Here is a 27,921-nt window from a genome sequence, read left to right as displayed (position 1 = left end):
AACTAAAGTACCACAGCAGCGGAATTCAGCAACTATAGTCCCGCAGGAAACTCTACGTTATAATGTAAGTACACTCTCTGGAATCTAAATTTCTTAGTTTGTAATTATATACATATAGTGCATGACCATAGTAATTTAAATTACTTAAATTAATATATATTAAATAATGTACAACTAAAATTGTTCTTAAATCATCTTTAATGTAAGTATGATTTTTTTATGTTAAACCTGATATTTACGTATAACCTCTATTTCTTTCGATATTATATTTTGTTCTCTGAGTATACTATATACTAGATCTTTCTCTCTCAATATTTTATTTTGTTCTCTGGGTATTTTATATACGATATGTTTCTCTCGATTTCAACAGGGATACACTCAAGGAAGAGTTGGAGAAATTGGGATTCGGCACTGTACCCGTTAGTGGAGAATTGGAGTGCCCCTATTGCGAGGGCGAGTTAAAGGAGTCCCCCGATTGCGGAAAACTTAACCACTATTGCATTTCACCGGAATGTGAAAGATTTCGGAGGGTCGTCCTTGTCCAGAGGAAAACCATCCTGAGGATTCCAACCACCGCCGAGTCTCGGCACTTATTGGACGCCCGGAACCATTGCGCTGAATGCGGGCAGTATAAGCGCGTCATTAAAAGTATTTGTCCATGTCGGGAGTGGGTAAAGGAAAACGAATGATGTATTTCAATTGTTTTGATTAAAAAAGAACATTTTGCACCGTCCTTAATGTGTATGCATACATTTTTTTTTAAACTATTTTAAATCTGATGTTTTCATTGTTATTTACAAACATTCCATATCTACAGCTGAACACAGCACAGCCGCATTTATCACGATGTCAGAGATTAGGCGTATTTAAAAAACATTTACTCTTGACTTCTATTTCATAGCCCAATAACCTAAATTTCTATAAGATGTTATGGTGCAAACCCTAAGGCTTGACAATGAATTCCTAGAAGAGACGCCTTACTCTTAACCGAGATACATTAAAAACCTGTAAATTTCTGATTTTACCATGTTTTTGTTTGGTGCGATGTAGACTATAAATAAATTCATCAACCCACTTTAAAGGTTTAGGAAAAACGAATGATCAAGGTGGCAGGTGCAGGGTGTAAAACGGGTGATTTGAATGCTCAAGCTAAATAACACAAAATCGTTGAAACACCATACGTTTAACATTAATTTCCAGTTTTATATTATCGCAGTTTGGTTTCCAAATAATTTATGGGGATTTGTGTAAGAGACCACGTTGTCAATTGACTGAAATGCGATTGATTTAGTTCTTAAGGAACTTAAAAGCGATTGAAACTGACATGAAATGGCTACAGCTCAATTAAGAGTATCAGCAAAACTCTTAAAAACTACGTTCAAGCTTCTTTAAATGTATTTATGTTTAATGACTAGTGGTACGGTAAAAAAGTGTTGCTATCCTACTTAAATGTTGTTAAAACGATGTCAAATAAACAAATTTCAATAAAACGTGGAATGACTAACAATGCAGATGAAATTTTCGCTATTCATTTTACTTAAAATTTACCAATGTTTCACATATTCTTCTAAAAAAATGGAATATCAAACCATTAATGACTGATATGCCATAACCCTGGCACGCTTGGGAGATACAGAACCTTATTCACAGTGTATTTGGAATAGAATAGGTTAGGTTTGGTTTTCAATGGGGTTAATTTTCCGAAAACCCAAGAAATGCCACTGCTCATTTATAAAAAGGTCAAGTCTCTAAACCTCGAGGCTAGGGGGGGGGCGCCTAATAAAACACGCACCGGCGAATAACAAAAACACGCGCGCGGCGGCCCTCCCAGCCTTGAGGTTTAGAGACTTGACCTTTTTATAAATGAGCAGTGGCATTTCTTGGGTTTTCGGAAAATTAACCCCATTGAAAACCAAACCTAACCTATTCTATTCCAAATACACTGTGAATAAGGTTCTGTATCTCCCAAGCGTGCCAGGGTTATGGCATATCAGTCATTAATGGTTTGATATTCCATTTTTTTAGAAGAATATGTGAAACATTGGTAAATTTTAAGTAAAATGAATAGCGAAAATTTCATCTGCATTGTTAGTCATTCCACGTTTTATTGAAATTTGTTTATTTGACATCGTTTTAACAACATTTAAGTAGGATAGCAACACTTTTTTACCGTACCACTAGTCATTAAACATAAATACATTTAAAGAAGCTTGAACGTAGTTTTTAAGAGTTTTGCTGATACTCTTAATTGAGCTGTAGCCATTTCATGTCAGTTTCAATCGCTTTTAAGTTCCTTAAGAACTAAATCAATCGCATTTCAGTCAATTGACAACGTGGTCTCTTACACAAATCCCCATAAATTATTTGGAAACCAAACTGCGATAATATAAAACTGGAAATTAATGTTAAACGTATGGTGTTTCAACGATTTTGTGTTATTTAGCTTGAGCATTCAAATCACCCGTTTTACACCCTGCACCTGCCACCTTGATCATTCGTTTTTCCTAAACCTTTAAAGTGGGTTGATGAATTTATTTATAGTCTACATCGCACCAAACAAAAACATTGTAAAATCAGAAATTTACAGGTTTTTAATGTATCTCGGTTAAGAGTAAGGCGTCTCTTCTAGGAATTCATTGTCAAGCCTTAGGGTTTGCACCATAACATCTTATAGAAATTTAGGTTATTGGGCTATGAAATAGAAGTCAAGAGTAAATGTTTTTTAAATACGCCTAATCTCTGACATCGTGATAAATGCGGCTGTGCTGTGTTCAGCTGTAGATATGGAATGTTTGTAAATAACAATGAAAACATCAGATTTAAAATAGTTTAAAAAAAAATGTATGCATACACATTAAGGACGGTGCAAAATGTTCTTTTTTAATCAAAACAATTGAAATACATCATTCGTTTTCCTTTACCCACTCCCGACATGGACAAATACTTTTAATGACGCGCTTATACTGCCCGCATTCAGCGCAATGGTTCCGGGCGTCCAATAAGTGTCGAGACTCGGCGGTGGTTGGAATCCTCAGGATGGTTTTCCTCTGGACAAGGACGACCCTCCGAAATCTTTCACATTCCGGTGAAATGCAATAGTGGTTAAGTTTTCCGCAATCGGGGGACTCCTTTAACTCGCCCTCGCAATAGGGGCACTCCAATTCTCCACTAACGGGTACAGTGCCGAATCCCAATTTCTCCAACTCTTCCTTGAGTGTATCCCTGTTGAAATCGAGAGAAACATATCGTATATTATAAAAAAACGTCTTGGTTTGGACCAAGGCCGAAAAAACAAACGATATGTGTGAGGTTTATCAATTGACTGAAGTTTCAGATATTATAAAAAAACGTCTTGGTTTGGACCAAGGCCGAAAAAACAAACGATATGTGTGAGGTTTATCAATTGACTGAAGTTTCAGATATTGAAATTTTTTTCTAGTTATTTCTATCCACTCAATCCTTAATCAATATTTAATTCAATCAACTGATTTTACTGTTAATCGATCTAGTCCCTCTAAATTAATTGAAAAAATTACATATCTACGCTTTTTCAAGAACAATTACATTTTCCGAAAACATTTTATCATGAAATTAATTATTTTGAAGGGAGTATGTGTTGAGGGATTAGTATTGAATATTTGAAATGTTCTACTGGATGTCTAAAAAGAGCAAGCGAACTTTGGTATAACTCGAATGGAAAATGTAAATATTTAATAGATGCCAAACCAGGGTGTTGCGCGAAATTATACATTTAATTTCGTATATAGAAATTCTTCATTTCTATTGCCGCCTCTATGAAGGTAAAGTTGCACTGGAACTTCCATTTCCGTACTTTAGAATTTCTTGGTCATAACTCAATCCTCATTTGAAACGTCACCACCCCTTTCTACATTGTTGGCGCTACTTTTACACCGGTTACGTATTACGCGTAATCATTTTAGCAAGCGCAAAGATCAGGGGCGAGGTGTATTCTCCGTCGCACCAAGGGTCATCGCCAGACGGTGCCAAAGTTCACTACGGGCAGGAGGCTAGTCAACTAGCACTGCCTATAGCGGTGTTTCTAAGCGAGCGAGAGAATGAGAGAAAACACCCCAATGGCGGGATCACACCTGTGTTTTAGTTTCTCTGTATGTAATTTCCAAAATGGTCTACTCACTTACAAATGTACACCTATTACACTGAGTGATCGGTCGTTCGGGCGCTAGCGAGTGTGAAGCCATAACCATAATCATTCATGTACACGAATGTTTTATAGTGTTGGGTTAAAAAGGTTGGTGGGCAAGTCCGGAGTGTCATGTACCGTTTACTAATGTGAAAAGGTTTCGATCTATTGGCTGAGTGTGTTGCGACGGCTCAGATGACCCATACACTGGAACTGGTTATTATAAAACGCCATATATTGGGAAAATAGAGGAAGGGAAGGGTGTCGGAGTTAAATGTGACCTTCTTGGCATAACTAGTAATGAATGATGTGTTTAACCATATTATTTCCGCGGGAAATGAATATAACAAGTCATTGGTACTGAGAAGTATTTCTGTTTATGTGATCTTTACCCTTTACCACACAGGATAAACTTTGTTGCTTTGTCTTAAGTAGACGACATTCACTGTAAACGACAGTTATCAACAACTTAAAACAGATTTAAACTTCTTTTGGTGCAAACTTGAAAATTTGTCAAGCCAGCAACAATTAAAACTATGTCGGTCAAGGTGCTTACAAGTTAGTGAGCATCGACACGAAATCCCTTCAAAATAATTAATTTCATGATAAAATGTTTTCGGAAAATGTAATTGTTCTTGAAAAAGCGTAGATATGTAATTTTTTCAATTAATTTAGAGGGACTAGATCGATTAACAGTAAAATCAGTTGATTGAATTAAATATTGATTAAGGATTGAGTGGATAGAAATAACTAGAAAAAAATTTCAATATCTGAAACTTCAGTCAATTGATAAACCTCACACATATCGTTTGTTTTTTCGGCCTTGGTCCAAACCAAGACGTTTTTTTATAATATCTGAAACTTCAGTCAATTGATAAACCTCACACATATCGTTTGTTTTTTCGGCCTTGGTCCAAACCAAGACGTTTTTTTATAATATCTGTCACTTCAGTCTTAATGTAATTAAATTTTGAATAATTATGTTTGCTTTACCGTCATACCATTGCACTCTAAAATATAACGGTTCATTCAAACACCATTTATGCTGTTTTTTCCGGTGCCAAAAAAGACATCATTCATGGTGTACTTTAACCCCATTTTTATGATCAATTGACGCCATTTTCTAATATCATTTGCAAGTATTAAGGAAATATTAGGCATTTATGCACCATTTACAGTGGTTTTTAACATCTTTTTTAGGCAATCTGTTGAACTTCTAATATTACTTAGTTTAATGGTGTTAAAAGTAGGGAAAAAGTACGCTACCTATGTCACATTATTAAACCAAGTGAAGTGAAAAACTGTGAAATAGTTGTTAAATATTTATTTTTTCCATATTTAGCACCACGTTTATGGAGTAAAACAAACCCGTTAATACACCATTTCAAGTCCCTGTTTACCCATTTAAAGACCCTATTTCCCCCGTTTTAAGGCCCTATTGACCCATTTAGGTCTGATTAATTTATAAAGATTGAGTGGTTATGTAAAATGAGCAAAAATCCCATCTATTTTGTAAAACATTAAGCAAAATTTATAGTTTAGAAGAATGAAATATTTTTAAGTCGCAGAAATGGACCGTTATAAAGCGATTCGCTTATTTTAATTTTTAAGTCAAATTACGTAACACTGTAACGAACTTAAACGAAGTTTGAACATAGAATGAGTTCCCAAAAATAATTTTCTAACGTAATATAGTGCCTATATTATTACATATTATTAAAAGCAAATATTTTTATTTTAAACGCTGTCAACGATAAAACGTTTGTTATTATTGAACTATTTTTTTTAAATTTATAGCATTTATAGGATAAATACTTCTACTATTAAGAGGCACAATGCTTGAAATTTGTGTCTCAATGAAACGTAACCTAACTAACATATGCCTTACCTAACCCGACCTATAAAACAAGCAATATTTTCAACGTTTTTAGTTGAAGGACCTTGAAAAATAAACGATTTTTTTTGGAAAAGGCCCGCGTTGTTTAGTAATGACCTAATATTAAATCTCGGTTTGTAAAATAAAAATAAAATTTTTATGCCATGAAATATTTTCCAATAAGCAATAATTGAAAGCATGTATTTTTAAAAAATTGTGCATACAAAACTCAGAACGGTTTTTAAGTGATGTTTTAAAAAGTAAAACATGCTCATTATTAAAACCAATCTGACTCCAGTAGTTGTTGCCCAAAAGAGTTCATTTGGATAATTTCAACGGCATTAACTTATAATCGTGTTCATTCAGGATTGATATAATAAGAAAGCCTTCAACGTGTACATACACAATAGGAAAGGTTGTGAAGTCTCACTGAACACGACTATAAATATTCCTGTAAATCAGGCGTATGGTCCTGAAATGGGGTGAACATGGGTTTGATATGAGATTAATAGGGGTTTTAATTTGGGACATGAAATGGGGGTAAATATGGACTTGAAATGGGGGTAAATATGGACTTGAAATAGGGGTAAATATGGACTTGAAATGGGGGTAAATATGGACTTGAAATGGGGGTAAATATGGACTTGAAATGGGTGTCAATATGGACTTGAAATGGGTGTCAATATGGACTTGAAATGGGTGTCAATATGGACTTGAAATGGGTGTCAATATGGACTTGAAATGGGTGTCAATATGGACTTGAAATGGGTGTCAATATGGACTTGAAATGGGTGTCAATATGGACTTGAAATGGGTGTCAATATGGACTTGAAATGGGTGTCAATATGGACTTGAAATGGGTGTCAATATGGACTTGAAATGCGTGTCAATATGGACTTGAAATGCGTGTCAATATGGACTTGCAATGGGTGTCAATATGGACTTGCAATGGGTGTCAATATGGACTTGCAATGGGTGTCAATATGGACTTGAAATGGGTGTCAATATGGACTTGAAATGGGTGTAAATATCGACTTGAAATGGGTGTAAATATCGACTTGAAATGGGTGTAAATATCGACTTGAAATGGGTGTAAATATCGACTTGAAATGGGTGTAAATATCGACTTGAAATGGGTGTAAATATCGACTTGAAATGGGTGTAAATATCGACTTGAAATGGGTGTAAATATCGACTAGAAATGGGTGTAAATATCGACTTGAATCCTCATTTAATTGTAAAGATTAAAAAGGAAAATTGAGACTGGGTGAAAGATAAGTTTAGTTTTAATTTTAATTAAATAAGGTATCCATGAATTGAACCAAAAAAATCGTGTTTTGGGTTAATTTCACCTTAATTTTATTTAAGTTTAAAGGTTTATCTCGATTAAGTTTAGTTTAAAGGTTTATCTCGATTAAGTTTAGTTTAAAGGTTTATCTCGATTAAGTTTAGTTTAAAGGTTTATCTCGATTAAGTTTAGTTTAAAGGTTTATCTCGATTAAGTTTAGTTTAAAGGTTTATCTCGATTAAGTTTAGTTTAAAGGTTTATCTCGATTAAGTTTAGTTTAAAGGTTTATCTCGATTAAGTTTAGTTTAAAGGTATATCTCGATTAAGTTTAATTTAAAGGTATATCTCGATTAAGTTTAATTTAAAGGTATATCTCGATTAAGTTTAATTTAAAGGTATATCTCGATTAAGTTTAATTTAAAGGTATATCTCGATTAAGTTTAATTTGAAGGTATATCTCGAATAAGTTTAATTTAAAGGTATATCTCGATTAAGTTTAATTTAAAGGTATATCTCGATTAAGTTTAATTTAAAGGTATATCTCGATTAAATTCAATTTAAAGGTATATCTCGATTAAGTTTAATTTGAAGGTTATATCTCGATTAAGTTTAATTTAAAGGTATATCTCGATTAAGTTTAATTTAAAGGTATATCTCGATTAAGTTTAATTTAAAGGTATATCTCGATTAAGTTTAATTTAAAGGTATATCTCGATTAAGTTCAAATTAAAGGTATATCTCGATTAAGTTCAATTTAAAGGTATATCTCGATTAAGTTTAATTTGAAGGTATATCTCGATTAAGTTTAATTTGAAGGTATATCTCGATTAAGTTTAATTTAAAGGTATATCTCGATTAAGTTTAATTTAAAGGTATATCTCGATTAAGTTTAATTTAAAGGTATATCTCGATTAAGTTTAATTTAAAGGTATATCTCGATTAAGTTTAATTTGAAGGTATATCTCGAATAAGTTTAATTTAAAGGTATATCTCGATTAAGTTTAATTTAAAGGTATATCTCGATTAAGTTTAATTTAAAGGTATATCTCGATTAAATTCAATTTAAAGGTATATCTCGATTAAGTTTAATTTGAAGGTTATATCTCGATTAAGTTTAATTTAAAGGTATATCTCGATTAAGTTTAATTTAAAGGTATATCTCGATTAAGTTCAAATTAAAGGTATATCTCGATTAAGTTCAAATTAAAGGTATATCTCGATTAAGTTCAATTTAAAGGTATATCTCGATTAAGTTTAATTTAAAGGTATATCTCGATTAAGTTTAATTTAAAGGTATATCTCGATTAAGTTTAATTTAAAGGTATATCTCGATTAAGTTTAATTTGAAGGTATATCTCGATTAAGTTTAATTTGAAGGTATATCTCGATTAAGTTTAATTTGAAGGTATATCTCGATTAAGTTTAATTTAAAGGTATATCTCGATTAAGTTTAATTTAAAGGTATATCTCGATTAAGTTTAATTTGAAGGTATATCTCGATTAAGTTTAATTTAAAGGTATATCTCGATTAAGTTTAATTTGAAGGTATATCTCGATTAAGTTTAATTTGAAGGTATATCTCGATTAAGTTTAATTTAAAGGTATATCTCGATTAAGTTTAATTTGAAGGTATATCTCGATTAAGTTTAATTTGAAGGTATATCTCGATTAAGTTTAATTTGAAGGTATATCTCGATTAAGTTTAATTTAAAGGTATATCTCGATTAAGTTTAATTTAAAGGTATATCTCGATTAAGTTTAATTTGAAGGTTTATCTCGATTAAGTTTAATTTAAAGGTATATCTCGATTAAGTTTAATTTGAAGGTTTATCTCGATTAAGTTTAATTTAAAGGTATATCTCGATTAAGTTTAATTTAAAGGTATATCTCGATTAAATTCAATTTAAAGGTATATCTCGATTAAGTTCAAATTAAAGGTATATCTCGATTAAGTTCAATTTAAAGGTATATCTCGATTAAGTTTAATTTAAAGGTATATCTCGATTAAGTTTAATTTAAAGGTATATCTCGATTAAGTTTAATTTGAAGGTTTATCTCGATTAAGTTCAATTTAAAGGTATATCTCGATTAAGTTTAATTTGAAGGTATATCTCGATTAAGTTTAATTTAAAGGTATATCTCGATTAAGTTTAATTTAAAGGTATATCTCGATTAAGTTTAATTTGAAGGTTTATCTCGATTAAGTTTAATTTAAAGGTATATCTCGATTAAGTTTAATTTGAAGGTTTATCTCGATTAAGTTTAATTTAAAGGTATATCTCGATTAAGTTTAATTTAAAGGTATATCTCGATTAAATTCAATTTAAAGGTATATCTCGATTAAGTTCAAATTAAAGGTATATCTCGATTAAGTTCAATTTAAAGGTATATCTCGATTAAGTTTAATTTAAAGGTATATCTCGATTAAGTTTAATTTAAAGGTATATCTCGATTAAGTTTAATTTAAAGGTATATCTCGATTAAGTTTAATTTGAAGGTATATCTCGATTAAGTTTAATTTGAAGGTATATCTCGATTAAGTTTAATTTGAAGGTATATCTCGATTAAGTTTAATTTGAAGGTATATCTCGATTAAGTTTAATTTAAAGGTATATCTCGATTAAGTTTAATTTAAAGGTATATCTCGAATAAGTTTAATTTAAAGGTATATCTCGATTAAGTTTAATTTAAAGGTATATCTCGATTAAGTTTAATTTAAAGGTATATCTCGATTAAGTTTAATTTAAAGGTATATCTCGATTAAATTCAATTTAAAGGTATATCTCGATTAAGTTTAATTTGAAGGTTATATCTCGATTAAGTTTAATTTAAAGGTATATCTCGATTAAGTTTAATTTAAAGGTATATCTCGATTAAGTTCAATTTAAAGGTTTATCTCGATTAAGTTCAATTTAAAGGTATATCTCGATTAAGTTTAATTTAAAGGTATATCTCGATTAAGTTTAATTTGAAGGTTTATCTCGATTAAGTTTAATTTAAAGGTATATCTCGATTAAGTTTAATTTGAAGGTATATCTCGATTAAGTTTAATTTAAAGGTATATCTCGATTAAGTTTAATTTAAAAGTATATCTCGATTAAATTCAATTTAAAGGTATATCTCGATTAAGTTTAATTTGAAGGTATATCTCGATTAAGTTTAATTTAAAGGTATATCTCGATTAAGTTTAATTTAAAGGTATATCTCGATTAAATTCAATTTAAAGGTATATCTCGATTAAGTTTAATTTAAAGGTATATCTCGATTAAGTTTAATTTGAAGGTATATCTCGATTAAGTTTAATTTAAAGGTATATCTCGATTAAGTTTAATTTGAAGGTTTATCTCGATTAAGTTTAATTTGAAGGTATATCTCGATTAAGTTTAATTTGAAGGTATATGTCGATTAAGTTTAATTTGAAGGTATATGTCGATTAAGTTTAATTTAAAGGTATATCTCGATTAAGTTTAATTTAAAGGTATATCTCGATTAAATTCAATTTAAAGGTATATCTCGATTAAGTTTTATTTGAAGGTTTATCTTGATTAAGTTTAATTTAAAGGTTTTAGGCTTAATTGAGTTGAAATTAATGAAGGATTATGGTTTGGCAATATTGATTTAGCTTATAAATTGAGCTTGTTTAGATGAGTTTTTAATTAGTTCCAACACATAGCCCCGTGCTAAATTTGCGGTAACGTGAAGATTAACAATAAAATATGTTGTAACGGGGAGCCTGTTACAAGGGATCACTACAAAGATTACAATGTTAATGAATGATGTGATTCCATAGTTTCGCTTAAATACCAGTAATTAAATCAAATACCTAAACAATTCATAGCAATTCTGACAAATAAACAAATGGCAATGAGGACTGTGGAAATAGCGAACGTAACCCTCTGTTTCCCACATGGTTACGTTGAAAAAATCTCCACATGCAATTTATTTGACTAATTAAATTACGTAAAGACAATGTTCTCCTGGATTAACCAGCACCACTGTTACTTATATTTCTGAATTAAACAATCCACTCTTGGAAACAAATAATTTATAAAACGAAATATCATATACGGACTGTTGCAACGGGAAAAAATTGTTTTAACGAATGATGTCGTCCTCTACATTGGTTGAGTTTCAGGAATTATACCACACACCTTCTGAATTAGTAGCATTTTGGTGAGATTAACAAATACTAAAACCCTGTATACCTCAAAGGAATGTTGAATTAACTGCTATAGAAACAGTTATTGTAACGGTTGCGGAGCTTCTGAAATTTTAATAATACTTCTAAAATAAAATAAAGATAAGTCCTTCAAGTAGTAGCTCTTTTTCTACAACATACTGTTACTATCCTAAAGAGTAAAGATCAAGAAGCATCACTATTATTAAAATTATCCAAGTCTGTAAACCAAAAACATTGCAAGTTTGCAACATAACCTTCAGCTTAAAAACACGAGAGCGTAGGCCAAACTAGACGACACTGGAGGCTCGGAAGCTGGGTAAGTGTAACTGGGTTCTCCCGAGTCCCGAGTCCCGACTCCGAGAATCAAGAATATATACAAATACAATACATAAGAAATCTAAGCCTTGGTCTTAAAGAACATCCAAAAACCAATATCTTATAATTTAATGAAATCAATTACCTTTAGTTTTATACCTGGATTGCTTTATTAAACAAAATTTCGACCTGATAGCAAAGTGTTTCTTAGCAAGAGTGTTACAGAAAATTTATAAAATGAAATAAATATTTTGAGCCGGTAAAATACTAAACAAGCGTCGACTGCTCAAAAACAAGTTTAACCATGGAGCCTGTATCTTTTTAAGATTAAGGCTCCATGGTTCAACTTCCACAGAATGAATCAAACTGAAAATGTCAATTTAACTTGTTATTAGGCACAAAGCTAGGCCCTCCCTTGTTCTCAATATGCTTGAAAATTGAAGAAATGGGTATCAGCGCGCTAACAGGTTAACCTGACGTTTAACTCAAGAGTTGTACTTCCGTAATTAACTAAAATTAACATACTTAGACTTAATTGTTTCTGATTAGACTAGCCGATCGCACACCCTGAATACTTAATTGTTAAATTAAGAGTATTCCGAAAAGTAACTTCGCTCTAGTTTTTCGGTTAGAGGTGGCTAAATATCACGAAAAACCCCATGTTAATCTCCATAGGAAAATTGGCAAAAGCATGTGAATTTTGCTTTAACGTTAAAGAAGAGTATCAAGTCATATCTACAAGGGCCTACCGGCCCTGTAGAATAAAATACCCAGAGAACAAAATAAAATATTGAGAGAGAAAGATCTAGTATATAGTATACTCAGAGAACAAAATATAATATCGAAAGAAATAGAGGTTATACGTAAATATCAGGTTTAACATAAAAAAAATCATACTTACATTAAAGATGATTTAAGAACAATTTTAGTTGTACATTATTTAATATATATTAATTTAAGTAATTTAAATTACTATGGTCATGCACTATATGTATATAATTACAAACTAAGAAATTTAGATTCCAGAGAGTGTACTTACATTATAACGTAGAGTTTCCTGCGGGACTATAGTTGCTGAATTCCGCTGCTGTGGTACTTTAGTTGCTGGAGAGAGCTGGGTTAGCCGTAAAATGATCTTATCGCCACGTGCAGGAGTTTTTATACATGATAAACCGGAGACCTTTGATAAGCCCGATAAGATTTCTAGTCTCAATGAAAACATCGATAAACCCGATAAGATTTCTAGTTTCGATGAAGACATCGATAAGCCCGATAAGTTTGGAAATAGCGTGAGTGATATCGGTTCTGGTTTACCCCCGCCATGTGGAAATATATTGATAAATAGTTCTAGTTTAGGTTCTGGTTTACTATCTGGAAATTTTCCTACCACGTGGAAACATATCTTATTCTAGGAGAGCGATAGCTCTCTTAGATAAGACCTCATACCGACTTTAATGTATAAGGATGGTTTTTTGATTGGTTATAACTTTTTTTGTATCGTATTAACTGCTTTGAAAAAATTCCACAGAACTACAATTCGGGCCCTCAATATGTGGTTAAAATTTCAAAAAGATCCACTCATTAGTTTATTTTATAAAAAATAAAGTTGCTAAGGGTGGTTTTCATTTGCATAAAATGATTCAGCCCTTTTGGTGAAAAAGTTAAATTTTCCCATAGAAATAACATGGAGTTTTTTTCAAATTTAGCCATTTTGTCGCAACCCTTTTGAAATGAAATATTCGTTTGTTACGTTTGGGAACGGTTTTATATCAAAATTTAAACCTTTTTCTAGGACCATTTTTAAGGTTTTTGAGAAAAATTAATTTTAAGTATGTTTAATTTTAAATTTTAAAAACTACCCCAATCTGCGATATTTTAGCATGGATACGCTGTTTTATTGGTAAATATCAGCGAGACCAATATTGGCCTTTTTTTACGTATAGTTGCGTCATAATAATCCGATTGTTTTTTCTTAATGCCTTTTGGTTGAAATGGCCTATCGATAGTGAGATAAGACTGCTTTAATATTGCCGCCGTGACAAATTACCCCGTTTGTGGCCGCCATTTTTTTAAGGGGAAAAAAATTTGAGAGTGGGTCCTTTTTCGTTGCCATTTTCATATTTTTTGAGGATTTGCTCATGGATGGATTTTAAATATAATATAAAGTAGGTTTCAAGCTTTAATATAAGCCAAATTTCATAATTTTCCACCTTTTTATTGTCCCACAATCTATTTCTAAACTTGGCACTTTCTTTAAGGCGGTGAAATTGCGCTAAGCCTTGGCTTTCCTTTAATTTTTGCCATTTATAAAAATGTTTACCTCTTGTTGTTACTTCGCCTTCTCGTATCGTCGTGTTTTTAAAGTTTAGACTTTGAAAGTAGTGCTTAGTTTTCTTAAATATTACTTAATTGTATAAAATTTCAATATTATAATTGCCTAAAACGTCCGTATTAACGAATTCAATGTTTTTTGTTGAAGGGACGCGCCTTGCATTTGAATTTCGTTCCCTCGAAACTACCCCCTTTAAGAGACCGGCCGCCGGAGGCTTTTTCTTTAAAGCCCTCTCGGTCGCTCGTTCATCCCTGAAAACAGCTGTAGTGACTCTGTTTGAGTCTGTTATTTACCAAAAATGTATGCGGTCAGTGTGTTGTTTTTGCATTTTAATGCTTCTAATCGTGGTGCACGTCGAGGTTTACGAATCCAACGTGTGTTGCGTAATGAAAATCAAGGGTGGATACTATATGATCTAATGATCTATGCTTTAAAAGGAATATGACGGCGACAGTCATGCAAAAACGGTATTAGGCCTTGCCAAAAGTTGACTAAGCTAAGCCTTCGTCAGTCAATGATATAAGAAATTGACCCTCGGATATCCTCTGACTAGGAGATGGTTATAAAGTTACTAACTCTCGATTTTGGAGGTAGATACTGTCTAGTGACACTTAAAGTAACGACTTAATCTTATAAACAGACTAACATCATAAGCCCATATCGTAAATTCACCGATGTTGATATCTAAGCTTACTTGAAATACCAATACCAATTTTTTTAACTCAATGAATCTTACATATCAACATCAAAAATTATCTTCTGATAGAGATATCTACTTATATTCCATTCAAATTTCTCGCAACATTTCAAATTAACGAATAGAAATGTGCAAATGAAGTTCTAACTGATTAATTGGGCAAATTGCTATATTGGTCACCATTACCGATTGCAGATAGATTTGCGCCCTTCAGTAGTGTTTATTATGCTTGTGAAATGGTAATCGAAATCTGTGATTAAAGTTTAAAATAGACATGAGCAAAAAGGGCTTTATTCATATCAACTCGATTACCGAATATCTAAATTTGACTAAAATTAACAAAATATTCTATTCATGGTTAAAAATCTTGTTTGAAGCAGCAAGCCATCTAATCCTTATTTACCTTCTTTTGAAAAAAAAATAATAGGTTGATACCTCTTTCAGTAGATGATTCATTGATATTTCAGTTTCATTGAGTTTAAAAAAAATTAGTTCCACCATTGGTTAATTTTCAATATTGACCAATCGATAATCACAAATTTTAATAACTAAATTATTAAAACCGGTTCAAAACCATATTAGTTTTGAAACGATTAAATTATAATTTTAAACATATATACTAGTTAATTCCTCGTAGGTAATTAGTTAATTGTCTTAGTCAAATTAATGCTGAATATTACATACAAAAAGTAAATAATAAATTAACTTCTAAAATTTAAATGTAAAGTGTGTGCATGATTTCCCAATTAATAAAAGATATCCACCTATTTTCATTCAAATTAATTACTAATTTGTGGATAATGGATAGAAAATGTCGAGCTCTAATTGCGATATAGCTAAAATCAATCCCACTGGCTATTTATAATACAATATAACCTTTGCCCTATGTTTACTGTTTTGAATTTTATTTGTAAAATTTAAAACATAAAATAGTATTACAATTTTTTTAATTAAATAATTATTAATAAATTTCAATAAAATAAATTCTGGTTAAATACATAACACTACTTTTTATTAATTTTCTGAAATTATCAGAGCTAAATATCAAAGACACATATTTAATTGCTCTCATTTCGACATAACTGCAACCGTATAGATTCATTCATTTAATAACATTTTTAAAGGGCTGTATTAACTTTTAAAGGTGAAAACCCAGCTGACTTAGAACTTTAGAAGCAAAAAATACCAGGCTGCCAGGCTGACTCTAACACAACAGAGTTGGCCATTCTCGCTTATGAGAAATGAATCCTTGTCATATGCATCTCTGTACTTTAGGAGCTCCAGGAGTCAGACTCCCAACTGAAGCAGGGTGGGAAATAGGGATTTTTTTAAAACTAGACATTGGGCCAGCGACCCCCCTGCCCAGGAATAAATGAACTGGTCCATGACCATTGACCAGGGCGCGGCGTTTGCTAAACTAAAGAAGTGGGTAATTAAAATAGTTGAGAGAATGTCTGGACCCTGGTTACCCTAGAATTTCCTTAGTGGTCCTGTGGTCCACTGCTCCCCCTCCGATTTAATTTTTAAACTGGTCATTTTCCCTGTGCCACCGCCTTATTTGCAACGCTGAACTGAAGATTTCTTTTGACCGGACCATAGCCTACTCGATCACGCGCAACACGTCGCAAGCTGCTTGCGCTATAGCGCGAGTCAGGGTGGGAAATAAGGATTTTTTTAAACTGGACATTAGGCCTGAGACCCTCCTGACTTGGAATAAATAAACTGGTCCGTGACAATTGGCCAGAGCACGTCGTCTGCTAAGCTAAGGAAGTGGATAATTAAAATATTAGAATTTTAATGTGTGGACTCTGGTTACCCTTGAATTTTTTAGTAGTCTCGTGGACCACTGACCCCCCTCCGATTTAATTTTTGAACTGTACCAGGCAATTTTTAAACTCGTCATTTGCCCTTTGTTACCGCCTTATTTCCCACGCTGGCGCGAGTTGCTTTGCGTTGTCGAGTGCGTGATGGAGCGGGCTATGCCTGGAGTCCCAACCCCCGTTACTTACTACCAAAATACCCACTAGCATAGCCCACTCGATCACGCTCTCTTTTCCCCGGCTACATATTTTGAAGAGGGCACTTTTTAGGCGTATTTATTAACAATCTTGGATCACCTTTGTGGACTTTTAGGGTAGCCCTTATAAACTGAGCCGGCATTGCCCTGACTATTTTGTGTTTAAGGTTTATAAGCTTAATATCAAACAGACGTTAGTTAATGCTACAAAAAAAGTTCGAAATTGATAATCTCGGATCGTCTTTGAGAAGTTTTAAGGATATCCGAATTTCATATTGGGCTTATGAAAAGTTTGAGCTAAAGGTTAAAGGGGCTGTCCGGACCGTGGGACAAACGACGATCTTCCTCATAGATCTTAGCATAGCGGGTGGGTAAAAAAGGAGAGGGGGTCGGTCAGCCCCTTTAAACAGACATAAATCAGCGTTTTAAAAAATTGTGTAAAACTGTCAATTTGGTCCTATTTGTGGAATTTTTAGGGGAGCGCCTCGCGTTTCAATAAAGGGTTGTAAAAAATTGTATTATGTTAATTACAATAAGAATACAAACTTTCAATGAGTTACGTTTTTATTTTTTGGAGTATCATTATAAATAAATGACTGATTGAGCTAAAGTTACGGTCCCCTTTTTATATGTTTCTGCTTAGTGTAGATTTTGAAAATGTAAAACAGTTTCTTAACAATCTTAATTAAAATGAAGACTGAAGGAGCAGATATTAATCAAAAATGTCTTGATTAGAATCAAGTCCTAAAAAGTATCGATAAGACTGAGGTTATCACTTGTCTGAAGGATCAGATATTAATTTTTCTTTTTAATTGAAACTTAAAGGCATGCTTAAGAAAAAAACAACGTTCCATTACCGTTTTCCGTTGAAATAACTTATTTTACAGGTAATCAATTTCAAAAATTTACTTATCTCGGGTTTTCGGGCACAATTCCATTCCCCCAAAACATTTTATCATTACATTAATTACTTTTGAGAGATAACGTGTCAAAATAAGCTTTAAAACAATAAAAAACTGAATGAGCGGTCTGTTTAGCCATGACCAAAACCTTCAAATCAGTGTTGCTAATGTTAGAAAGTGGATGTTCCCACTTCCATTTTAAAAATTTGCCGCATTTCCCACACCCCCTTTTTTACAGTCATATTTATCTGGACTATTTTATCATACTAAGTTTAATATGGAATATCACTCCGCATGGCTTTGACAATATGTACAAATGCTATAAAGCTTTAAAATTCTCAAAATATGCTTTCTTTTTTTTCAGTGCCAAACTTAAAATCACCGAATTTATTTCAAAATGTCGCTTGAAATTATTAAACCGGATAAAATTGCACTAATTTTAACTGTGCAGTTAAAATTAGTGCATTTTTGAAAATTTTGCACTATTAACCCTTGAACAGGAAAATTCCGACATTTGATTGATTTCGGAAAAATATTACTTTTTCCCCACAGAGCCTAAAACCAAACCTAAATCTCCCACGATGTGGGAAATTACCCACACATTGGCAACACTGCTTTAAAAACTTACAACAAGCACACTTTCGAGACATGTTCTGAACAAATTAGTGCTTAACCCTCTAATAGTACGACCACGGAGAATTGATGTAAACTGTAGTTGAAATATATTCATGTGCGACCTGCGGCACTGAATGGTCTCTAACCATTGTTTGAAACTAGAGAGAGAAATAGTGAGCAGCATTAATCATGTCCTGAGCTATGAGAATGAACAGTATGACTGTTGACTGAAGTACACTAGACATTACATCATTTTGCATAACCACGAGTAAAAATCTAACTGTCCCTACTTAATTTTCCGCCATTGTTTTAAAACGTATCCACTGCGAAGCATACCGGGCACAAATGAGGGAACCTTTTAAAACTCAATGTCATACACGTACTCTCTCAAAAGTAATTAATGTAATGATAAAATGTTTTGGGGGAATGGAATTGTGCCCGAAAACCCGAGATAAGTAAATTTTTGAAATTGATTACCTGTAAAATAAGTTATTTCAAGGGAAAACGGTAATGGAACGTTGTTTTTTTCTTAAGCATGCCTTTAAGTTTCAATTAAAAAGAAAAATTAATATCTGATCCTTCAGACAAGTGATAACCTCAGTCTTATCGATACTTTTTAGGACTTGATTCTAATCAAGACATTTTTGATTAATCGATAGAAGATTCCATATTTCTTATCGGTTCTTGTTTATCGCCGGCAACGTGTCTATTCACGTATCTAGATATTTCAAACCACCACCACGTGTAAACCAGTCTTAGCATTTTAATTCTCCTCCGGAATGGTTTTAAAGATACAACTCGTCTTAAATACATTTTCAACCATATTATATTGATATAAATCTTTCACGTTTAGACAATCGAGGTCAGACGTAGTTATAGAAAGTCCGCGATATAATTATAGCATGTGGAGATGGACCCCGTAAAACATTAATAAAATGTGCGAAATTATATTTTTAGTCATTTCGAGGATGCGAACCTTCTAATTCACAAAAAACTTAGGCCTAATTTAAACTAACCTATTTAATTATTCATTATAAATGATAAGACTTCAATATTTTTCAAGTTTTATTCATAAAGCAAGTTTTGAATAACATATTACATTTGAAGCAATTCTTTTACAAAATTCCATACTTAAAAATGTTGAATTATTAAACAATTGGATAATTACATTGATATCTAAATTATTAACAGCATTTTCGTAATGTAAATTCACGCGTTCAATCCAGTCCATAGTCATGCACTCGTGTTGTAGCTGAGATCCGTGGGATATGATACAACCGTTGCAGGCATCCTTTATGTACTTGGTCAGTTGTTGTTTAACAATCTCGTCGACCTCCGAGGACACGCGCTTAGCGGCGTTTAGAAATGTTACCACTTGATCGTGCTTCTCCAAAAGTTTCCCCCAAAGGACGGCTCCAATTGCAAACCCAATCCTGGTCGGGTAGAGTGTTCCGTAGTTTACACCACTTCCCGCCCTCATCTCACGAATGTTGAGTACTTTCCAATCCTGGTACATATTCAGTTCGATACGTTTCAGGTTCGACCCATCAAAGAACGAAGACGACGGTGTAGCACCATCATTCAGGAAATAGTTGGTTACTTGTTCCCGCATTCCGTAGAGTTGATAATATTCAGCTTCCGTCAACGTGATGCCGGTTGAACCGTCCGTTAAGCCTAGTCTAACTTTACAGTCAGGAGTAACCGAGACGGACTTCGTGGATGATATTTCGAAGATATTGGTGGTGTCCCTAATTAGAGAAAAACAAATTAATTAAAATCCACACACACATAATTTAAACCTATCTCTAGAAATATTCTAAATGTCTAAGACATGTTCCATATATATATTTAATTAAGGATAGGATTTTAGACTCCGGAGAGTGTACTTACATTAGCGTAGAGTTTCCTGCGGTGAGAGAGAGAGTCCTGCTGGTACTTTAGTCGCTGGAGAGAGTTAGGTTAGCCGTAGAATGATCTTATCATCGTGTGCCTGAGTTTTTATGCCCGATAAACTCAAAGACCTTTGATAAGTCTGATAACACTCGATGAAGACATCGATAAGCTTGGAAATAGCACGATATCGGTTCTGGTTTTTCCCCACCACGTGGAAAGATATCGATAAACAGTTCTTGTTTCCGTTATCGGTTCTGGTTTACCCCCACCACGTGGAAATATATCTTATCGATAAATAGTTCTAGTTTCGGTTCTGGTTTACTATACTATCTGGAAATTTTCCTACCACGTAGAAACATATCTTATCGCCACGTGCAGGAGTTTTTATACTTGAGAAACCTTTGATAAGCCCAATAAGATCTCCAAGACATCGATAAGTTTGGAAATAGCACGATATCGGTTCTGGTTTACCCATGCCATGTGGAAATATATCGATAAACAGTTCTTGTTTCAGTTATCGGTTCTGGTTTACCCCCACCACGTGGAACGATATCGATAAACAGTTCTAGTTTCGGTTCTGGTTTCCGTCGCCACGTGGAAAGATATCTTATCGATAAATAGTTCTAGTTTCGGTTCTAGTTTACTATCTGGAAATTTTCCTACCACGTGGAAACATATCTTATCGATAGAAGATTCCATATTTCTTATCGGTTCTTTTTTATCGCCGGCAACGTGTCCATTCACATATCTAGATATTTCAAACCACCACCACATGTAAACCCGTCTAAACATTTTAATTCTCCTCCGGAATGGTTTTAAATGGAGAGTTGAATTTATTTTATAGGTGAAATATTGCATATCTACTACCATATACTGTAAACAGAGATCCGAGGCTTAATATTCAGCTTATAACTTATATTTACAAACAGTTCTTACCAAGTGTTCTTATTATTCGTATGTTTTGTTTCGGAGACAAGCAACACCCACTTAAATAAATAGTCATTTAACGAAGTTTCCATTAATGTGTTAGTAATTTAACGACACTTTCAACCACATTTTAGTCATTTATCAACAAGTTCAACCATCTTTTTCTCAACCCTTTCAACGACTTTTTATTCATTTAACAACACTTTCACGCACGATTTAGTCATTTAACAACACTTTCAACCAAATTTTACCCATTTAACAACACCTCCAACCACTTTTCAGTAATTTAACGACATTTTCTATCATGTATTAGTCATTTAACGACACTTTCAACCACATTTTAGTCATTTAACGACACTTTCAACCACATTTCAGTCATTTAACGACACTTTCAACCACATTTTAGTCATTTAACGACACTTTCAACCACATTTCAGTCATTTAACGACACTTTCAACCACATTTTAGTCATTTATCAACACTTTCAACCACATTTTAGTCATTTATCAACAAGTTCAACCATCTTTTTCTCAACCCTTTCAACAACTTTTTATTCATTTAACAGCACTTTCACGTACGATTTAGTCATTTAACAACACTTTCAACCAAATTCTACCCATTTAACAACACTTTCAACCAAATTCTACCCATTTAACAACACCTCCAACCGCTTTTCAGTAATTTAACGACATTTTCTATCATGTATTAGTCATTTAACGACACTTTCAACCACATTTTAGTCATTTATCAACAAGTTCAACCATCTTTTTCTCAACCCTTGCTAAAATGATTACGCGTAATACGTAACCGGTGTAAAAGTAGCGCCAACAATGTAGAAAGGGGTGGTGACGTTTCAAATGAGGATTGAGTTATGACCAAGAAATTCTAAAGTACGGAAATGGAAGTTCCAGTGCAACTTTACCTTCATAGAGGCGGCAATAGAAATGAAGAATTTCTATATACGAAATTAAATGTATAATTTCGCGCAACACCCTGGTTTGGCATCTATTAAATATTTACATTTTCCATTCGAGTTATACCAAAGTTCGCTTGCTCTTTTTAGACATCCAGTAGAACATTTCAAATATTCAATACTAATCCCTCAACACATACTCCCTTCAAAATAATTAATTTCATGATAAAATGTTTTCGGAAAATGTAATTGTTCTTGAAAAAGCGTAGATATGTAATTTTTTCAATTAATTTAGAGGGACTAGATCGATTAACAGTAAAATCAGTTGATTGAATTAAATATTGATTAAGGATTGAGTGGATAGAAATAACTAGAAAAAAATTTCAATATCTGAAACTTCAGTCAATTGATAAACCTCACACATATCGTTTGTTTTTTCGGCCTTGGTCCAAACCAAGACGTTTTTTTATAATATCTGAAACTTCAGTCAATTGATAAACCTCACACATATCGTTTGTTTTTTCGGCCTTGGTCCAAACCAAGACGTTTTTTTATAATATACGATATGTTTCTCTCGATTTCAACAGGGATACACTCAAGGAAGAGTTGGAGAAATTGGGATTCGGCACTGTACCCGTTAGTGGAGAATTGGAGTGCCCCTATTGCGAGGGCGAGTTAAAGGAGTCCCCCGATTGCGGAAAACTTAACCACTATTGCATTTCACCGGAATGTGAAAGATTTCGGAGGGTCGTCCTTGTCCAGAGGAAAACCATCCTGAGGATTCCAACCACCGCCGAGTCTCGACACTTATTGGACGCCCGGAACCATTGCGCTGAATGCGGGCAGTATAAGCGCGTCATTAAAAGTATTTGTCCATGTCGGGAGTGGGTAAAGGAAAACGAATGATGTATTTCAATTGTTTTGATTAAAAAAGAACATTTTGCACCGTCCTTAATGTGTATGCATACATTTTTTTTTAAACTATTTTAAATCTGATGTTTTCATTGTTATTTACAAACATTCCATATCTACAGCTGAACACAGCACAGCCGCATTTATCACGATGTCAGAGATTAGGCGTATTTAAAAAACATTTACTCTTGACTTCTATTTCATAGCCCAATAACCTAAATTTCTATAAGATGTTATGGTGCAAACCCTAAGGCTTGACAATGAATTCCTAGAAGAGACGCCTTACTCTTAACCGAGATACATTAAAAACCTGTAAATTTCTGATTTTACAATGTTTTTGTTTGGTGCGATGTAGACTATAAATAAATTCATCAACCCACTTTAAAGGTTTAGGAAAAACGAATGATCAAGGTGGCAGGTGCAGGGTGTAAAACGGGTGATTTGAATGCTCAAGCTAAATAACACAAAATCGTTGAAACACCATACGTTTAACATTAATTTCCAGTTTTATATTATCGCAGTTTGGTTTCCAAATAATTTATGGGGATTTGTGTAAGAGACCACGTTGTCAATTGACTGAAATGCGATTGATTTAGTTCTTAAGGAACTTAAAAGCGATTGAAACTGACATGAAATGGCTACAGCTCAATTAAGAGTATCAGCAAAACTCTTAAAAACTACGTTCAAGCTTCTTTAAATGTATTTATGTTTAATGACTAGTGGTACGGTAAAAAAGTGTTGCTATCCTACTTAAATGTTGTTAAAACGATGTCAAATAAACAAATTTCAATAAAACGTGGAATGACTAACAATGCAGATGAAATTTTCGCTATTCATTTTACTTAAAATTTACCAATGTTTCACATATTCTTCTAAAAAAATGGAATATCAAACCATTAATGACTGATATGCCATAACCCTGGCACGCTTGGGAGATACAGAACCTTATTCACAGTGTATTTGGAATAGAATAGGTTAGGTTTGGTTTTCAATGGGGTTAATTTTCCGAAAACCCAAGAAATGCCACTGCTCATTTATAAAAAGGTCAAGTCTCTAAACCTCAAGGCTGGGAGGGCCGCCGCGCGCGTGTTTTTGTTATTCGCCGGTGCGTGTTTTATTAGGCGCCCCCCCCCTAGCCTCGAGGTTTAGAGACTTGACCTTTTTATAAATGAGCAGTGGCATTTCTTGGGTTTTCGGAAAATTAACCCCATTGAAAACCAAACCTAACCTATTCTATTCCAAATACACTGTGAATAAGGTTCTGTATCTCCCAAGCGTGCCAGGGTTATGGCATATCAGTCATTAATGGTTTGATATTCCATTTTTTTAGAAGAATATGTGAAACATTGGTAAATTTTAAGTAAAATGAATAGCGAAAATTTCATCTGCATTGTTAGTCATTCCACGTTTTATTGAAATTTGTTTATTTGACATCGTTTTAACAACATTTAAGTAGGATAGCAACACTTTTTTACCGTACCACTAGTCATTAAACATAAATACATTTAAAGAAGCTTGAACGTAGTTTTTAAGAGTTTTGCTGATACTCTTAATTGAGCTGTAGCCATTTCATGTCAGTTTCAATCGCTTTTAAGTTCCTTAAGAACTAAATCAATCGCATTTCAGTCAATTGACAACGTGGTCTCTTACACAAATCCCCATAAATTATTTGGAAACCAAACTGCGATAATATAAAACTGGAAATTAATGTTAAACGTATGGTGTTTCAACGATTTTGTGTTATTTAGCTTGAGCATTCAAATCACCCGTTTTACACCCTGCACCTGCCACCTTGATCATTCGTTTTTCCTAAACCTTTAAAGTGGGTTGATGAATTTATTTATAGTCTACATCGCACCAAACAAAAACATTGTAAAATCAGAAATTTACAGGTTTTTAATGTATCTCGGTTAAGAGTAAGGCGTCTCTTCTAGGAATTCATTGTCAAGCCTTAGGGTTTGCACCATAACATCTTATAGAAATTTAGGTTATTGGGCTATGAAATAGAAGTCAAGAGTAAATGTTTTTTAAATACGCCTAATCTCTGACATCGTGATAAATGCGGCTGTGCTGTGTTCAGCTGTAGATATGGAATGTTTGTAAATAACAATGAAAACATCAGATTTAAAATAGTTTAAAAAAAAATGTATGCATACACATTAAGGACGGTGCAAAATGTTCTTTTTTAATCAAAACAATTGAAATACATCATTCGTTTTCCTTTACCCACTCCCGACATGGACAAATACTTTTAATGACGCGCTTATACTGCCCGCATTCAGCGCAATGGTTCCGGGCGTCCAATAAGTGCCGAGACTCGGCGGTGGTTGGAATCCTCAGGATGGTTTTCCTCTGGACAAGGACGACCCTCCGAAATCTTTCACATTCCGGTGAAATGCAATAGTGGTTAAGTTTTCCGCAATCGGGGGACTCCTTTAACTCGCCCTCGCAATAGGGGCACTCCAATTCTCCACTAACGGGTACAGTGCCGAATCCCAATTTCTCCAACTCTTCCTTGAGTGTATCCCTGTTGAAATCGAGAGAAACATATCGTATATAAAATACCCAGAGAACAAAATAAAATATTGAGAGAGAAAGATCTAGTATATAGTATACTCAGAGAACAAAATATAATATCGAAAGAAATAGAGGTTATACGTAAATATCAGGTTTAACATAAAAAAATCATACTTACATTAAAGATGATTTAAGAACAATTTTAGTTGTACATTATTTAATATATATTAATTTAAGTAATTTAAATTACTATGGTCATGCACTATATGTATATAATTACAAACTAAGAAATTTAGATTCCAGAGAGTGTACTTACATTATAACGTAGAGTTTCCTGCGGGACTATAGTTGCTGAATTCCGCTGCTGTGGTACTTTAGTTGCTGGAGAGAGCTGGGTTAGCCGTAAAATGATCTTATCGCCACGTGCAGGAGTTTTTATACATGATAAACCGGAGACCTTTGATAAGCCCGATAAGATTTCTAGTCTCAATGAAAACATCGATAAACCCGATAAGATTTCTAGTTTCGATGAAGACATCGATAAGCCCGATAAGTTTGGAAATAGCGTGAGTGATATCGGTTCTGGTTTACCCCCGCCATGTGGAAATATATTGATAAATAGTTCTAGTTTAGGTTCTGGTTTACTATCTGGAAATTTTCCTACCACGTGGAAACATATCTTATCGATAGAAGATTCCATATTTCTTATCGGTTCTTGTTTATCGCCGGCAACGTGTCTATTCACGTATCTAGATATTTCAAACCACCACCACGTGTAAACCAGTCTTAGCATTTTAATTCTCCTCCGGAATGGTTTTAAAGATACAACTCGTCTTAAATACATTTTCAACCATATTATATTGATATAAATCTTTCACGTTTAGACAATCGAGGTCAGACGTAGTTATAGAAAGTCCGCGATATAATTATAGCATGTGGAGATGGACCCCGTAAAACATTAATAAAATGTGCGAAATTATATTTTTAGTCATTTCGAGGATGCGAACCTTCTAATTCACAAAAAACTTAGGCCTAATTTAAACTAACCTATTTAATTATTCATTATAAATGATAAGACTTCAATATTTTTCAAGTTTTATTCATAAAGCAAGTTTTGAATAACATATTACATTTGAAGCAATTCTTTTACAAAATTCCATACTTAAAAATGTTGAATTATTAAACAATTGGATAATTACATTGATATCTAAATTATTAACAGCATTTTCGTAATGTAAATTCACGCGTTCAATCCAGTCCATAGTCATGCACTCGTGTTGTAGCTGAGATCCGTGGGATATGATACAACCGTTGCAGGCATCCTTTATGTACTTGGTCAGTTGTTGTTTAACAATCTCGTCGACCTCCGAGGACACGCGCTTAGCGGCGTTTAGAAATGTTACCACTTGATCGTGCTTCTCCAAAAGTTTCCCCCAAAGGACGGCTCCAATTGCAAACCCAATCCTGGTCGGGTAGAGTGTTCCGTAGTTTACACCACTTCCCGCCCTCATCTCACGAATGTTGAGTACTTTCCAATCCTGGTACATATTCAGTTCGATACGTTTCAGGTTCGACCCATCAAAGAACGAAGACGACGGTGTAGCACCATCATTCAGGAAATAGTTGGTTACTTGTTCCCGCATTCCGTAGAGTTGATAATATTCAGCTTCCGTCAACGTGATGCCGGTTGAACCGTCCGTTAAGCCTAGTCTAACTTTACAGTCAGGAGTAACCGAGACGGACTTCGTGGATGATATTTCGAAGATATTGGTGGTGTCCCTAATTAGAGAAAAACAAATTAATTAAAATCCACACACACATAATTTAAACCTATCTCTAGAAATATTCTAAATGTCTAAGACATGTTCCATATATATATTTAATTAAGGATAGGATTTTAGACTCCGGAGAGTGTACTTACATTAGCGTAGAGTTTCCTGCGGTGAGAGAGAGAGTCCTGCTGGTACTTTAGTCGCTGGAGAGAGTTAGGTTAGCCGTAGAATGATCTTATCATCGTGTGCCTGAGTTTTTATGCCCGATAAACTCAAAGACCTTTGATAAGTCTGATAACACTCGATGAAGACATCGATAAGCTTGGAAATAGCACGATATCGGTTCTGGTTTTTCCCCACCACGTGGAAAGATATCGATAAACAGTTCTTGTTTCCGTTATCGGTTCTGGTTTACCCCCACCACGTGGAAATATATCTTATCGATAAATAGTTCTAGTTTCGGTTCTGGTTTACTATACTATCTGGAAATTTTCCTACCACGTAGAAACATATCTTATCGCCACGTGCAGGAGTTTTTATACTTGAGAAACCTTTGATAAGCCCAATAAGATCTCCAAGACATCGATAAGTTTGGAAATAGCA

At 33.6% G+C, this 27,921-nt stretch overlaps 2 protein-coding genes and 1 long non-coding RNA gene across 3 annotated transcripts in view; 1 reads left to right on the top strand and 2 right to left on the bottom strand.

Annotated features, from left to right (window-relative positions):
- LOC149597066 (uncharacterized) overlaps positions 1 to 15,848 on the top strand; it is a 583,612-nt gene extending 567,764 nt beyond the window's left edge. The window contains exon 2 of the long non-coding RNA XR_016379329.1: positions 14,992 to 15,848. This is a non-coding gene — a long non-coding RNA (uncharacterized LOC149597066). The remainder of the gene's footprint in view (positions 1 to 14,991) is intronic.
- A 3,588-nt stretch (positions 15,849 to 19,436) lies between these two features.
- On the bottom strand, positions 19,437 to 20,320 carry LOC149597065 (uncharacterized). Its single transcript, XM_089861348.1, has 2 exons — positions 20,275 to 20,320; positions 19,437 to 20,132 (listed from the first exon to the last, which is right to left on the bottom strand). Coding segments are annotated over exons 1-2 (681 nt in total). The 5' UTR covers positions 20,277 to 20,320; the 3' UTR covers positions 19,437 to 19,453.
- A 6,309-nt stretch (positions 20,321 to 26,629) lies between these two features.
- Positions 26,630 to 27,513, bottom strand: LOC149597064 (uncharacterized). The gene is made up of 2 exons (XM_089861330.1): positions 27,468 to 27,513; positions 26,630 to 27,325 (listed from the first exon to the last, which is right to left on the bottom strand). Coding segments are annotated over exons 1-2 (681 nt in total). The 5' UTR covers positions 27,470 to 27,513; the 3' UTR covers positions 26,630 to 26,646.
- Between the last annotated feature and the right edge of the window lie 408 nt (positions 27,514 to 27,921).

The sequence above is a fragment of the Phalangium opilio genome, unplaced genomic scaffold (assembly GCF_054372755.1).
Source record: "Phalangium opilio isolate 3A_F unplaced genomic scaffold, DU_Popi_V2 ptg000390l_1, whole genome shotgun sequence".
In the NCBI taxonomy this organism is placed as follows: domain Eukaryota; kingdom Metazoa; phylum Arthropoda; class Arachnida; order Opiliones; family Phalangiidae; genus Phalangium; species Phalangium opilio.
This window is presented reverse-complemented; position numbering and strand designations above follow the sequence as displayed.